This window comes from Phasianus colchicus, chromosome 6 (genome assembly GCF_987193195.1).
Source record: "Phasianus colchicus chromosome 6, bPhaCol1.hap1.1, whole genome shotgun sequence".
In the NCBI taxonomy this organism is placed as follows: Eukaryota; Metazoa; Chordata; class Aves; order Galliformes; family Phasianidae; genus Phasianus; species Phasianus colchicus.
Window position 1 is genome coordinate 4,784,766 of NC_143441.1, and position 16,200 is coordinate 4,800,965.

The 16,200-nt window shown below is 39.5% G+C and overlaps 2 protein-coding genes across 3 annotated transcripts in view; both read left to right on the plus strand.

Annotated features, from left to right (window-relative positions):
- The window catches only part of LOC116232797 (amphiphysin), a 103,521-nt gene that overhangs the window by 80,177 nt on the left and 7,144 nt on the right, over positions 1-16,200 (plus strand). The window contains exons 14-18 of one of the 2 annotated variants that reach the window (XM_031599409.2): positions 288-311; positions 2,934-2,966; positions 4,346-4,396; positions 6,612-6,728; positions 12,410-12,466. In XM_031599409.2, coding sequence (XP_031455269.1) covers positions 288-311; positions 2,934-2,966; positions 4,346-4,396; positions 6,612-6,728; positions 12,410-12,466 — 282 coding nt within the window. The remainder of the gene's footprint in view (positions 1-287; positions 312-2,933; positions 2,967-4,345; positions 4,397-6,611; positions 6,729-12,409; positions 12,467-16,200) is intronic. The other variant, XM_031599407.2, reaches the window with a different exon arrangement.
- On the plus strand, positions 322-2,710 carry LOC149917370 (uncharacterized). The gene has a single exon (XM_090142234.1). It carries the CDS (start codon positions 640-642, stop codon positions 2,413-2,415), a length of 1,776 nt encoding a protein of 591 aa, XP_089998360.1. The 5' UTR covers positions 322-639; the 3' UTR covers positions 2,416-2,710.

Consider the following 16,200-nt stretch of genomic DNA (forward strand, 5'->3'; position numbering starts at 1 on the left):
ATAAAAAAGTCAGTGGGTCTCAGGAAAGCAAGGTGTGATAAATTTTCAGTATCTGTTGAACTTCTTTTCTGATGTAGTCCAGTCTAGAAGGCTAGAAGGCTTAAATTCAGGAGGCTGTCTTTAGCCTTCATTGGAGTGGCAGGAAAGAACCCTTTGCTGCTTCCCTACAGCAATTTGCTAACTGCTGCTAGTTAGAGATAATTAATGAACTGTTGCTCTAGTAACAACAACAACAAAACTTGTATTCTTGTTTTCTGTGTTTTAAATGTTTTTTTTTTTCTATACAGACAACAAGCGAATTGGTGCAGCCGGTAAGCAAACTTCCACCCAACATTGCAGCTGCTCTATATGCATGCTTTAATCAACGTGATTTAATATATAGTTTTTTGTTCTGTCTATCAGTGCTGCTCTTCTAGATTGCAGTCTACTGCCTCCAAATGTTGCAAGCCACATAGCTTTTCCTTAAACTGCTTAATTTAGTCACTTTCATTCTTTAGATTAAAATTGCTCTAGTAAAATATAAATCTTGTGTTTTCTCATCAAGTCCGCCTTTATCTTTTTCATCTTGTGTTTTTTCTTTGCTTTTCTGTCTGCTTAAAGCCTGATTCTTCAAAAAGTCTTTCCCTGTGTAACCTGGTCATGGAGGAAATCCCAAACAGTGGGTCATCAGAAGATGTTAACAGATCCCAAACTGATCTAGGTTCACTCAACTGGGGCCTAGATGTTAGCACACCCAGTGTCAGCCAGGAAATTACTACAGGCGGTTCTTTGCTTTTCCCTGGGGCAGAGCAAACCTCAAGCGAATCCATGGGTACTCTACCTGCTAGTGTTTGGCCTGCTGTAGGTCAGCAGGAGGATGCTGCACCAGGGTCTGCTTCAGAAAATGAAAACCAGAGGACTTCGCTGGAGAACCTGTTGGATACTAAGAATGTGCCATGGGAAGATGTGGCAACCAGTCAGCGTTTAGAGAACATAACTGGTTTTGAGACCCCCATCCTGGGAACTGATAGCTTATTGGATAAACCCCTCCCATGTGATGTGCAAAAGGAAGAGGAAAAGCATGAGGAAGAAGAATCTCTGTGGGCAGGTGTCAAGCCAAGTGAAAAGGTAGAGAATGGAGCTGTTAACTACAAGGAGGTAGAAGGTACAGAGGAAATGGAAGAGAGAGGTGGTGAAATGGAAGGAAATAGTGAGGCAGAGCTTCGTAGGTGCTTAGCTAAGTCAGAGTGTGAAACTTCAGTCAGCACTGAAGTAGAGAATTTACATGAGTTGGAAGTTACTAGTGGGGAAGCTGGAAGAGCTAGTGTTGATATCCTAGATATCCCTTGGGAAAAAGAATTCAAAGGAGTAAATGTAATTGAGGAGACAAATTCAGAAAAAACATTACTGAGCACAGGGTTGGAAGATGGGAACAAAGTAGTAGTGGACAGCTGTGAAAATACAGAAAGCACTGGCAATGAGCCTGAGAGAGTCTTTGGTATCTGGAATCAGGACCATGAAACAATATTTGAGGATGGTTTAAACCAAGCTGACAGTGTTACTGGACAGAATACATCCACAGAGGGTATAAATGTGATGGTCACTGACCACGCAGAAAAGAGCCATACAAATACTGGAAACATTCTTTGTGATGCTGAATTACTCAGTGCAGAAGAGTCTGGTAAAGAAGCTGAAGACAGTAGCATCAGCATCCTCCCAAATGGTAGTGCTACCAATGGAAGTCAAGCTGCTGCTGGCAAAGAGTGTCCACAAGAATTGATGCCTGAAACTCCTCATGCTGCTAGCACAATCTGTGGTAATCCTTGCCTAGATAATAGAGAAGACCAAATGACAGGTAGGGCAGCAGCAGCAGCCACTGAAGAGCATCCTCATAGCAGTGGTGTTTCTGAAACCTTGGAAATGGACCCCTGGCTGGCAAACTGGGATCCAACAGTTACTAATGATTCCTGGGGGTTTTCAAATATGTCAGATGGCCAAGCCAATGGACTGGATAATTGGCCCTTTTTCCCCAGGCAGCAAGACTCAGAGGAAGGTAACATGGAAAATCCTTGGTTAGGCATTAGTGATAAGTGGTCTACACAGGACCTGGGAGGGACTGATAGCATCTGGGGAGAAGTAAGTGTAAGCACAAGCAATAAAAGTCAGGAGGAACCAATAAAACAAGGTTTGCCTGGGGAGCAGGCAAGTGTTAGCAATACTGGACTTAGCAATGAGGCAGTTAGACCCTTGGCTCTGTTTCAAATGGGAAATTCCCGAAATGCTAGCACCGAGAGTTCAACTAGTCCTAAAGACAATGAGACCAACAACTCAGATTTATCTGAAGATGAAATTGCTAACCGGAGATATGGATTGTTGTACCAGGAAATTGAGGCTGATAAAGAAGAGGTACCTACCCCAGTGTGTAGCCTAGTCTAGACAAAGAGTTCCTTAGGTCATGCATAACCTTGTCGTTTAAAACCAATCCATCTGTGTGTTTCCTGCTACCCCTCCTAAACCCTTGCAATTCTTTTTCGAAAAATTGTCACGCAACTGTTCATAGTGTGGTGCCCTTCAGCCATGTAATGAAGCAGGCTGACAAAAATGCATTTCAGAAAGGTGAATGAAGCTTCACACTGTGAAGGCACGTGGTGTCTCACAGCTTTTGTACTTTATATGTATAATTTTAAATGTATCTCCAGTCTTTTCTTTTTGTTTTTATAAAAATACTTGAGTCACTCTGCTTTTTTTATTCGTTTTGGTGCTCTCTGTAAGCCCGTGAAATCTGTTATCGAATAGCACTGTCATCAAGTATCTTTCTGCCTTGCCCTTCCTTTTGTTATTTATTTACTTTGTTTTATGTCTGGCCTATTTTTATTTTGCAAATAGAAATGTTTTATCCATGTTCTCATTTGGTAAACAAATGATAATTTGTCCTGATCTTCACTTCTACTTAGGCATCCAGCACAGCATTTAATGGATTTGCACAGGTGAGAAACAAGCAAATTTTGAGAAGTTTTTTTCTGTTTTGTTGGGAAGAGATTAAGACTAGCTGCACAGTTTTGAAAACTCTGCTTTACAGACCAGCTGCACAATAATGTCATGCTGACACAAATCCTGAACTTGTCTGGCCTCAGAAAGTATTCCTGGATGTTCCTAGAAGTTGCTAATATTCTTGGCACTCTTGGCCCAACTGAATTTAATTGGAAGACTCCCACTAGCTTAGCAGAACTGTCTTCTTATTTTCCATATGAAAGAACTGGATTAGTATTTTTATTGCTCTCTTTTTTGGGTTTTTCTAACAATCTCAAAATCCTGTAAAGCATGGCTTCCTCACAGCTTTCACACATGTTCAGTGACTCTATGTATTTATGTATTTATGAAATGAGTTTTATTTCTTTCTGCAATTTTGTTTTCATTTAAAATACGTTTTAGTCTGGGAATTAAATCTGAGCTGTTTATTTACTGCTGTCCTAATGCTGAGAATCTGCATGAGGCACTGCAGCAGGGCAGTACACGTTCATGCTCTCAAATTCCAGGGCCACCATCCCAAGGGATAATGCAGATAATTTGGGGCCTTCTTAAATTCCAGCAGCCTTTCAGAGTCTGGCTTACCCACAGCATACTCTGCACACTATTTTTTAGATTTGCACACAAAAAAAGCTGGGCATCTGCAAGGCTGAAAATGAGTCTTTCAGTGCTTATTAATTTTGCTACAGGCCTTTTACATTAGTAAAGTATTCAGGAAGGGCTAAAAGGAAGGAAGGGCTAAAATACAAAGCTGCCACCACTTTCTCTAAGGGAAAATGTTCACCTGGGGTTGAAATAAAAATTTGATCCTTCTCACCCTCACAGTAGGAACAAACATTAGCATTTTCCAAATGGATTGTTTCTGAGTAAGACGTTGGAAAATTTGTTCTCAGCTTCTGTGCCTTATTAATTCATATGAAGTTTCACATCTCTAATTACTTAGTAGTGTATGTGCTATTCAAATAAAAGCCCAGAATCCAGAGGATGTGTAAGTAACTTAGAGCTAGTGTACTCCCTATGCACATGCAGTCAGTCTGGCAAAATAAAATTTTGCCATTCACTAAAAAGTGCAGTGTGCCTGAAGCAAAGTCCTTGCAATTCACTTTCAGCGAAGGATTCTTCACTGATTTGAATAACTTCAAACATTTTAGAATCATGGAACACGTTTGAAAAAGGAAGGTCTTTAATATTAATATCCATACCTATTTAGATTATCGTTTTTCCATCTAAGCTCAGTTATTGATGGTTATGCCTGAGTAAGCCATAAAAAATCAGATCTTTAATTGATACATCCCATGTCAAATATTGTTGCTTCGTTTTTTTTATTTTCTATATGCAGGATACCGCTGCATTTACAGTGCAATCAAATGAGAATGTGACAGAGACTCTGGTAAGTGGTGGATTTTGCTTCTTTTCTAAATGTTGTGTAAAAAAAAGGGTACTGTTTTTTTCTTTGTACGAAAATATTTGCTCCTTTGTACAAAAACATGGGTGTTTTCCATCCTCTAATTCATTAAATCTTAACCTGAAAGAATAGGTGGGTGTACTATTGCAGCTGTAAATCTTTACTTTCCGAAAGTCTTTCACAAGGATAGCACTGCAAAAAAAGAAAAACAGGATGCCCTAGATACTTTTAATTTTTGAAGGTGTAGTCAGTGTACTTATTTATTGCACTTAAGAAACAGCAAGAATGGGCACTATGGTCCAGTGTACGGCAAGAAAGTGCTTACGTGTAATGTCGGTATACATACCTCTAATATTAGTATAGCTTTATCTTCCACATTTTAGTAGGTACCATCTTTTAAGGGACAGGAATATTGTTGAAAGTAATCATACTTTGGTGGTTTCTTAGTTCCTCTTACTGTCTTCAGTTAGCCTGAATTAAGGATATGGAATAGCAGCATTGTTGGGTGAATGCTACCATTACTTAAGGACAGAAGAGTGATACTATTTTTTAGTGTGACTTCGGTTACTGAATACCATGAGAGCATTTTTAGTATTTTTATTTGTAGTTCAAATGTGGCAAGTAGTCTAAAGACTGCTTGTCCATAAGTGATTCAAAAGCACATCAGCACAATCTGCATTATAACATATTACCTCTGATTTTAAGCCTGAAAGTTTCTTCCAGTATTAAACCCCAGGAAACTCATTAGCCATCTTACCTGGGATAAATCTGTCTTTTGTTTCTCATTACAATCATGTTTTTTCTTTGTGAAATTCCTTGGAACTGGTATTATCACACAAGACAGACTTCTGCACAGTGTGGAATAATATAATGAATGTTTCTTTATTCTTTGCCAAATCCTAAAAGTGTTGCTTAGGCAGACTTCTCTATACCTCATTAAAAATAAGCCTGCTAAAGGAATATATGAGAAAAGAATTGAAAGGATATGTTTGGTTTGGTGGTTGGTTTTTCTGTTTGGTTTTGTTTTGTTGTTTTCTGAAAAACATCAGGGAGAAGATTTTAGTATTTTTAAGAATTTCATGGAAGATGTCTCTTCGTTACAGAAGACCTTCTAACCAGCTGCATCTTATCAACTGCAAAGCAGCTAAATAGCTTTTGAGGTTCATATTATGCTGAGCAATTTGTTCATGGCAAATTAATCTACTGGGGTTATTTTATCTGGTTGAGTCAGCCATCTTTATAAATGGAATATGCTGAGCACAGCTTGCAGCTCTCTCCTTCAGCATGTATGTGTTTGCAAGGTTTTGTCCCTAGCAGAAATAGTACTTTTGCTGGGAGCTGTTTTGCTACAGGACCAAACATCTTGCAGGACTGGTGATGTTTACTAGATGCACTTCCTAAAGAGGAAGCATAGGCCAGAATTTTAGAGGGTAGGAATTCCAGAAGCATGGCTGATAAATGGAAGCTTTGTAGGTGATTGAGATCTCAGGATGAAATAAGCATTAAAAAGAAACTAGGGATAACTTTTTTTTTACTCAGAAGGTGGTGAGGTACTGGAACAGGCTGCCCAGAGAAGTTCTGGATGCCTCTGGGTCTAAAGGGTGGCTCATAGCAGGCGGATTAGAACTGAACGGTCTTTAAGGTCCCTTCCAATTCAAGCCATTCTATGATTCTATGATTTTCAATGTCGGAATTCATGCAGTTAGTACTTGCCTATGTGAAAACAGAGTCTGCAGAATGTTTCTTACTTTCAACAGAGAAGGAGCCATTTTGTCTGAGAACTAGTGAAATTAGGGAGATTGGGGATAATTTTAAAAAATCATATTTGAAATCATAATTTGGGACACTCCTCACTTTGCTGTCACTTTCTAGAGCATTTCTGAGCAACCTGATTACTTCTCCCCCATTTTTGCTGCTGCTTTCAATAACTCAGGAAGCTAGCACTCTCTTTCCTTGCAAGGGAGGGATGTAGGACTGACTCAGTTTGTATACAGGACACTGAGAATGAAGATGCTCTGTAGATGTTAATTAGTAATGTAAGGCTGCCCTCTTCCCGGCAAAGCCATGTGGGACTGAGTCTGCTAGGAGTGAAGCAGCACTGTAATGCCAGTCAGAGCTCCCATTCCCTTCTTCCCTCCCCACTATCATGTGCTCCTCAACAAATTTTCCACTGTTTACTTAAAAATCAATAAAACAAAAGACTGATGCTGAAGAAGCTCCACCTGGGGAACTCAAGGTCGAGGAAACCCCTACTGCTGCTGTTGTGGAAAAGGAGGCCATCCCTGCTGAGCCAGATGAGCCAACAGAGCAGGCTGCGGTGAGTGATCTGTCCCCCATGTCCATCTCCTAGCCTCATCTGAGCCATCTCTCATCACAGTGAATGTGCCTGCTGTATTTCAGCCATCCTCTCCGTTCCTCATCATGGCTAGTTTTTTCAGCATCCAGCTGTGTCACAGCATGCCTCTCCAGCAACGTTTGCTCCTTTTGGTCCTAAAATGTCATTCCTTTTAAGACTGGCATTTTAGCTGGAAGTTCACCTGAATGGTCTTACAGGCAGTCAGAGGTCAGTGCAGAGCATCAACAAAAGGCTTATCAGATATGCAGATACTATAGCATTGCGTGGATCTGTCTGTGGAGCTGATTGTGTTTCACATTCCTGCTAGTGGCAATGGCTCAGGCTCTACAAGCCTGATTGTGACATTTATTAACATAGGGGAACAGCATTAGGAAAGCATACAAACAGAACCAAGGAGTGGCTTGAAAATGGTGTGAAGCTCTACTCAACCAGTGTCAGGTTGGGTGTTTGCTGGTGCTGTTGGACCACTGCAAAAGCCATTCATGATACCACGCAAACTGTCTTCAGCAGAAGGCTCTGGAGTACAGCTGTAGTTTAAAGAACTTCTCAAAGACAGATAGATGATGTTGCCTGAATAGTTCCAACTATGTCACTGGATTAAAAACAGGTATCAAATATGAATGAAATGAAATGAAAAGGCAGGCTGAGTTTTAGTTGCAGCACCTGCCTAGTTATCATTTCTCCCTTGCTCCTATCGTCCTAACAAAGTAAAAAGAATATGTTGCAGTGGAAATGGGGATAGTTTTTGGTGTGCTGTTCTGGAGGACTTTGAGGGAGAGGGAGGATGATCCCTGTCTCTGTCTAATCCTTGCTATTTGCTGTGGATTCCTACCTGCATGAGCAGCATCATAACAGTAGAAGAAAGCAATCCCAATGTGTTCCCTAGAATTATGGATTGGACTTGATTCTAATTAAAACGTGAATATTGAGTATATTTAATTATAATTTACTTCTTGTTCACGTCTGTAGTAAACACTAGAGCGAGTGACCTCAGCATCATTCTCTTATAATAACATACACAAACAAAGGTGCCATGGTCTGCAGAGATCAGGCTTTTCCCCTATGCATGTTTTCTTTTGAGTTGATATAAATCACTGTAATAACTTGTCAACTCTATAGTAAAGCAAGCAATGAAACTGTCTATCTGAAGCACGTTGTTCCGACAGACTGTTGTCGAAAATCCTTCATGGCTAGGCAGAATAAATTTGTTGGTTTGGAATAAAGAAGAAAGAAAGGATGGTGAGTAGAGGAAGGATGGGACATCAGTCATTGGTCAGGAGGTCTCTTCTAGTAACTGAGTGGCAGTAGATAAAGTGAAGATATCAAAGAAGCTTAAAAGGTTGTTTCTGTATGGTTTGAGTTTGTTTTTTTCCGTAAGGATTTCATGAAGGAAAGAAAAATTGTGGTGGAAATATTTTTTTCTAAAAGGAAGCCAACTCCTTTTCTTGTGCTAAGACAAAGTTCTAAAATCTTCAGTGTCTGAGATGCTAATTAGATGACGGGCTGGGGTGCAGCACCACTCATCCGTTCATTGGCCCTTTCCTGTGACCTGTTTTGCTGCCTGACCGTCACTGAGGCATTCTCAGTCCATGTTATTTCATGCTCCAAATGGCTGCAGAGCTATTGGGAGCAGGGAGAGAAAGACAGTGTGAGAGATGGGCAAGTTAGTGGCAATCCAGGAGGAAGATCATAGGCATTACATAGAAGTTAGATGGTTCTGACTAGGTTTATTTTTATTTTTTATTACCTTTAGAATACAAAGTTGTCTTCACCAATTTGGAAGAGATGTCTAGGAAAATAAGCTAAGTGTTGATTTCTTAAAAATTCAGAAGTAGAATTATTCTTCATTTGGCTCTGAGGGGGCTATTATTTCAGGAATTGCTTTCCAGGACTTGCAAAGGAGAGTCTCGAGCATCAGGATTAACAACAACCGTGATCAAAGCTAAGGAAGATTTCACTGAGATGCAAAATACGAAAGCATGTCATTTCTCAGCAGCAGTTCAGCATTCATTCACTTTATGAGTGATGAGTTACTTAAAAGCGGAGTGGTAAAATATTAATAATATCTTTCTGATAGGAATCTTTCATTGATTTTAGTAATTTCAAGTTTGTGGTGACAGCCACTAATCAGCACAGTTTTTCTGCGGTGAATTTACTGTCAAACCACATTAATTCGTAGAATGTATGGCATTCATTAGTTGTTGCAGGAGCTTTGAGTACATTTTCTGGTGGGGCCTTCATTTAAACTGAGGAGAGGGTAATCCAGAGGATAGGGTACAATTCCCTGCTCAGGAGTTTTGGGTTCTGTTACTTATAGATTCATAATCTGCCTGAAGTGTATTGCCAAGCACTTCATTCCAAGAGCTCATCTTAGTTTTCTACATGGAATCTTATTACATGTTCTTGTCTAGATCCATCGGTGCCACAGAACAAATAAAATTTCTATCAGATGCTGGCAGCCACTGATTCTTATTTTGGTTGCAGGGAACAAAATTTTTCACAATCAAAGGGACAGAATTACCACATGCACCTGAAGAGCTGAAGCGAACCATGGTAAAAAGTCCTTCTTGCATGGACTGTCACCCACAGAAACTGTTTTGTTTCCTTATTTCCGTAGTATGTAAAATCCAAAGGATGCAGTCTAAAAGATATACTTTATTAACCACTGATTGATTTCAGTTTCAAATAATAATACCCCTCTTACCACATCAATTTTTCAAATTCAGGCAAAGATGACAAGTGTACAGAACAAAGAGAAATCTTAGGAAGTCTTGTTATTTTGTTCTCCTATCTGTGAAATGCTGCACCCAGAGTTCACAGCATTACTCAGAGATCAGCTTTTTTGGCTTCCAGTATGCTCATTGGTTTGGAAAGAGCCTTTTTGTGCTTTGAGTCTGATGCTTGCCTGGACTTTCATATTCTCTCATTAAATCAGCCAGACACTCAGCTAAACACAGTGACTTTCAAAGCTTTGTGTAGGCACATATGAAACTACCAGCTGGAAGCTCTTTCAGACACTGAACAATGACAGAGGCCAAGAAAGAGCCTTCAGCTTAGAGGCGTCTAATTATGGTTGAATCCCACTGTAGGTACAATTCATGGCACCCAAACTGCAGATAATATAATCTGGGAGAGCAGTCCAATGGTCAGGTATAGAAGAGTGGTCAGCTGTGTCCAAAAGCTGAGCATGGAGCCAAGTATAGGTACAACATTGGAGTATGAGGCCATTTAAAGACTGAAATATTTCTTTCAAAGATGGGAGAGAACTAGTGTAGAATAGTGTTCTTCTGTTCTATGTCAGCAGAAGCAGATTTCACTCTGTTCATGGAATTGCAGCATTACTTAGGCATTATTTTAGTAATCCTATTTACTAGATGTTTATGCCTAATATGGCATAAAAATAAAAATTGCACTGCCATGCTTCCCTTCTAAAACTCAGTCATCCTTACCATCCCAACTCCTAACTAATCAAAAGATCAGTGCTGCTAATGTTATTAGTACAAAATAATCCTTAAGAAGAAAGGGCAACTCTCCTTACTTTTCTCTTTCCCACAAAATCTGCTTCCAGTTACTTGAAAAGAGCCCTCATTTAAAAGTATATGTATGAATGCATCAAATTTTGTAATGAGTCCCAAGCTGTAAGCTTGATTGATGGAATTCTTATGGGAGAGAATTTCCAGGTTACTGATAAGAGAAGGGTAGGGACAAACACATTCCCAACATAGAACAGTGCTCATTTCTGAAGGCAAATTGTCTTCTAAATACAGCTTATTGAAGAAATTCAGCACTTTTTAATATTAAAAGTCAGAAAAGTGTTTGTGTAGCAACTTGCCATTGCCATTAGACACATAGCTTTTATGAGGCAATAGAAATATTTGTTTACCTCTCCTGTTAAAAAAAAAAGTGCAACATGCTGTAGCAAGCATGCATGCTTTGCTAGAGTAAGAAATTATTATATTTTGCAGTTGAAGCTCGTGGGATTTTTAAGATCCTCTACAGTCTCTTTTAAAATTAACGTAAAAATCAGGACTTCACAGCATGGTTTGGCAGCTTGAAATAAGAATTAATCCTATATATGTAAAAGAAAAGGTTATGTAACATTGCAGTTTTAACAGGATAAAGCTATGAGGGGTTTCCATGGTAACACTGCTGTCAGCAACTGCCTTGCCCTGGCATCTGGACACGTCTGGGTCTTATGAGGTGACTGCAGGCAATACTGGAAGATTAGATTAGAAAACACATGAGTGATGTGAAGTTTGGATATAATTCAGCATCCTTTTATTAAAAAAATAACATGCAAGCATTTCAGATGAAATCTGTAGAAATTTTGGTGTGGCAGGTGTGTGGAGGCAGTTAGCTGGAGACTTGAGGTCTTATCACGATTGCTAAAGATGGCAATCTGATCTCCCATGCACTCAGATAGATTTGCATGACTTGTCTTCACCCTTACAGGACTTTTGAAAAATCTGACGTGTGTATGTTTGCAAAGCAGCCTCAACATTAGTGAAAGAGATTTCTATTAGGGGACTTAGATTTACTTTTCCTCTGAAAAGCATCTTTAGAAATATCCTGCAATCTGCAGGAAGCCAAGACTGAACAGAAGAGAAAAGCACTTCCAAGTATTCCAAACAAGACATGAATTATAGCCATTTTGACTGTTTTTTGAACTAAGCTAGACCTGAACCTCTTGATCTAGGCTGAGCAATAGCCAAAACTGAATCCAAGCTCAAGCAGAAGGGATGTTGCTGACTGAATCCCAAAATGCTGCAGTGAATTGGAAACCAGCAGGGGCACAACTGTCCCACAGAGTTTAGGAAATTGTACGTTTTTTCCTCTTCCAAAACCTGGAACTCATGCAGTTTTACAGCTTGTGTAAAAAAGGATCTTGTGTTAGATATCATCTGTGATGTAAAAAGTATTGTTTGGGGTGAGCCCATTTCTGTTCAGAGCAATTGATCCCTTGAACATCTTCATGGGTGCCAGATTTAGAAAGCCACTGACACATGTCTAATGTTTTAAATGTCAGGCACCCACTGCATGTACAACTGAGTATGGATCTAGAGAAAAGTGATTCTGCAAAAACTGATGAACTTTGTGACCCACCTCTTTGAACAATCCCCTTAAATGTGTTTCAGCCCAACGTGTGTGGAAGAAGTGTTTTAGAAAGTTTTCCTGGAAACTGGTGAGTTACAGGGGCAGCAGCAGGTTATAATGGGAACGTTCTGAGCCTTGGGTGGGAGAAATTTGAGGTAGCTGGAAAACTGTAAGGTCAGCAGTGTTCTGGGTTGTTGCTTAATAAAAAATTCATCCGGTATGGTGCTATAATGAGAATGCTGATAGCAAAAGTAAATGAAATTGACATTAGCACTTCCAGTGTGGTGATCATTATATAATTAACAGGCTTTATTTCTCGTGGTTTTTTGTTGTGTTTTTGTTTTGTTTTTATCTTATAGCTGCTTTTATTTCAGACATATAGCAGCGAGAATCTGTCCACTCACTGTATACTATCCCATTAATTCCCACCGTGCATTTCATTGCATCCCATTCATGCCATCCTTCCACTAAGCTTGATTAATGCCAATTTCTCTGCAGTCATTCCCTCAGCATGAGTAAGATGATGACCATATTTCCTCTTTATACAGGAGAGTATCGAGGCAGGGGATAAGGAGACAACTGGAATTGCTGAGAAAGAGAGCGAGGTACATATGAACAGCCTCAGGAATATGATTTTGCTTTAACATCTTCAAGAGGAGCGTGGCAAATATATATATATGTCATTTGCATGTTATCAATATGCAGACAATACAATATGACTGTGACCCAGCTGTGGTACCAGAACATTTCTCATTCAATGAAAGACCTACCTTAGAAACTGACTGTTGCAGCAGTACAGACTGATAAATATTTTGGGACAAAAAACAATACAGATCCACAAACAGAAAGTGGTATAATGCTGTTTCTATTGACATTTTGTGGTAAAGAGAGAATATGCTGCATAGATTCACAGTAGCTTTTACATTTTCCTTGAATTTGTTTGTCTAGCCTTCCTCTAAACATCTTTAAAAAAAGAAAAGGAATTTTGATTCATCATTTGTTTTTCCCAGCACAGCTGAAAATAATCATGCTACAAGTTCATTTTTTAAAATACAAATCTGGCATTGAATTAGGTAAATTACAAAGCAACTGAAAAACTCAGTGACATACTTAATTTCTCTTTAGGTGGGCATGTTGAAATCTAAGGGTGGTATGGTTGTATTTTGCTTATAGAAAGCAAGACACTATGAATCCTTTTGTACAGAATTGAAACTGCAATGTTTTCGAGTGTGCATGGAGAGCAGCACAGGAAGAAGAGCTACCTATTAAATGCGGGAAGAGAAGTAGGGAATGAGAAAGAAATTGTTATTCCTCATTGCTAATTGCTTAGAATCTGTATCTTGAAGAGCTGATGAACTGTTTAGTTATGTTATTTATCTTAGTGCCACAGCATATACGAACAGATTATAAACTGCTTTCTACTTGCTTTGGTTTTGGCTCAGCTGTCCAGGCTTGGTTTTGTTACACTGATGTAAACATGCATTAGCCCTCCTGGAATCTGGGATATGTCTATGCTCTATGGCTGCACAGGGTATCCCGTGTTGCATGGAAGCAAGATTTGCAGCCAGCAGTTGTCCTTGCTGGGCAGCATGGCTGAGCCAGGATATGGTCCCACTACCATGGGCTGCTTTCTTCCTGTGACCTGTAGCCCTGACTCACTGGTGCCATACTCCTCACTGTGTAGAAGCCAGGGGAATTATACTAAAAAGAATTTACAGAATGGGAGAGGTAGATCAAACCCAGTTTCTATAGCTGCTGGTGTTGATGCGCTGCAAATGTGAGTTGCACTGCTTCTCTGGCATTGTCTTACCACTACCAAGTCTGGGCCAAGAAACACCTTGCTATCTGCTGAGCACAAAGGCTAGGCCTTTGAAATGCATCTTTCCTCTGTTTTCCAAACTACCTGCCCTTGTAAAGTTACTCTCTGGTAAGTTTAACCTGTGTAGAGGAGCAGTATTACTGCATGCAGAAGAGATGCTGTCAGGCATCAAGCTGTTTGCTAAGATGATATCCTGGCTCCAGTGGAGGATTGTCCTTCTGATGCAATTTTCATAACCAGTACTTTCAGTATTATCCAAAAGCCTTCCAAGACTTTGCAAGCAATTGGTGTGCTCACTAAAGCATGATAATTAGTTCTTGATCTTGTATTAGACAGTTTAGCTGTAATTATGACTAACTGTCATAAAAATTACCCAGTCCTTTTCTAAATTAAGCCGTGGAGCAAGATCTTCAGCTCTGGAAAATGGGGAGAGTTGAGTGAGCTCCTCCCAGACCCCCAGCTGCAGACTTGGTAGCTCTCCTCCTCTTCATGTCCTCATTCTTGCTGCTGCTGAATCTGTGGCGTTGCACTGAGCTGACAGTGGTGTTAATTAGAGGATAATCCAACCGTGTGGATCGGCTGCATCCTGGGTAAAGAAGCATTCACTTTAACTGCAACTAAAAGTCACATGGCTCTTTTATCACAGCCTGCATTATATTGGATGGCCCTTGTTTTTTCTCCTGTGTGGCTGTGCAAATTTCAGTAACACTTCTGTAGATAGCTAGTTTAGGATACTCTTAGTCTGTGTAATGTTATGGAAAACAGGTCTGTAGAATTGGTTCTCAAAATGAAGACAGGAAATACCTGCAGGTACGTGGCCCGTTATAGCTAGGTGCGGGATTCTTGCTGTTCTGATTCCAGTGGAATTGAGCCTCCCTCTTTTTAATTTAGTTTAGGGTTTTTTTTTATACTAATAGTGAAATTCATTCAGCACTAGCACACATGCTTTTGTAAAAGCCATTTTTTAATTATCTATCTTGCTTTGGTTTTGTATTCTAAGACATGGAAAATATACAGTTGTAATCTGTGCTGTACATTCAGTGAGTTACAGCTACAGGCTGAGAGAGCATCACCCTTTCAGTGCTGACTATTTGAGAGCTGACTCATGTAAATTAAAATTCTCCTCCACAGTAAAAGAAAATTGGCTATACAAATCCAATAAATAGAAAATAAATGTTGATCCTAATCACAACAGACAGCAAGATCAATTTCTGCAGCATGCTGTTAGAAGCACATGTTATAAAATCAATCTGATATGCATTCTGTTCCCCTCCTTTCATACTGGTCTCTTCCAAGGCTTTTTCATCCACCATTTATTTGAATGCTAACCTGGGTCAAGACTGCTAAATTGGTAATACTGTGAGAGACAGGTTTGCGTGCCTTACAAGTCACAGGAGAAGATTTCAGCATTCATCCATGTCTTTTGATATTACTTCTATTTGTGACAGAGTATCCTTCCCTAGCAGAATTTTCAGTTCAAGCTAAAACTTCTCCAGTGATTTCTGCAAAACACTAGAGTATTTTTTGCTTTCAAGGATTGCAGAAGAATTTATTTATCACATCAGTTAATATCAGTCACTAGGGATAGATACAGCCAAAAAACAATGACTGAAGAATGATCATGAAGAAATGCAGGTAGTTCAAGTTGAGCTCAGATAGCTGAATTAGTCTCATTCATGGATGGAAAATCAATCTGAGAAAACAGAGCATCAGGCTGTTAACTGAATTTCTGCTAAACTTAGCTTGATGTTGGTACCTAGAAAATAGCTTTTCTTTAGTGTTAGAAACTTCCCAAAGTTAATTGAATTTTTTTATTTGCCTTCACCATCAAGCCTTAAGATGAATCTACAGTAAACTTAAATCAAGTATATTACTGTAAACAAATACCAGTAATACCAACACAAATGTTAGAGTGATACGTAAATTATCTCTGCTGGAGGAAGGATTTAACAATGGCCTTTAGGAAGGTACTTTTCTATCTGCCTTTCAATAACTGAAATAAAGTGCATACTGACTTTTCAACACAGACTAATGACAAATGATTCAGTCATATCAAATGTACTTGGGTCTTTATTTATGTTTCTTTCAAAATTGGCCTAGCTATAGGCTAACATTTTCTGATACCTGATGACATCTGAATATTTCTAACCTTTATCTAGCTGTAGAGTATATTTGCTTCAGCTAATATAGCCCAAGTTGCACATCTCTGTTCATAAGGAGTTTAATTAAGGCAATGCTCTTGAAGGCAGTCCAGGTCTAGAGATTGGAGACAGCAGATGGAGAAGACTTGTAGCCTGTTCCCAAGAACAGACTTTCACCAGCACAGTGGACCTCAGGACAGTTTGCCAAGCTTCAACTCACCATGGACCTGCAGGGAATTTCTCACACCAAACAGTTTGGAGGCAAATCAGCCCTGAGAATCAGTCACATAACTGTTTCAGAGAGCAGTGGGAGGATGCCATTGTATATGCGTGAGAAAGAAGAGACAATGAAAAACACATGAGCCTTGAGAAATTTTTC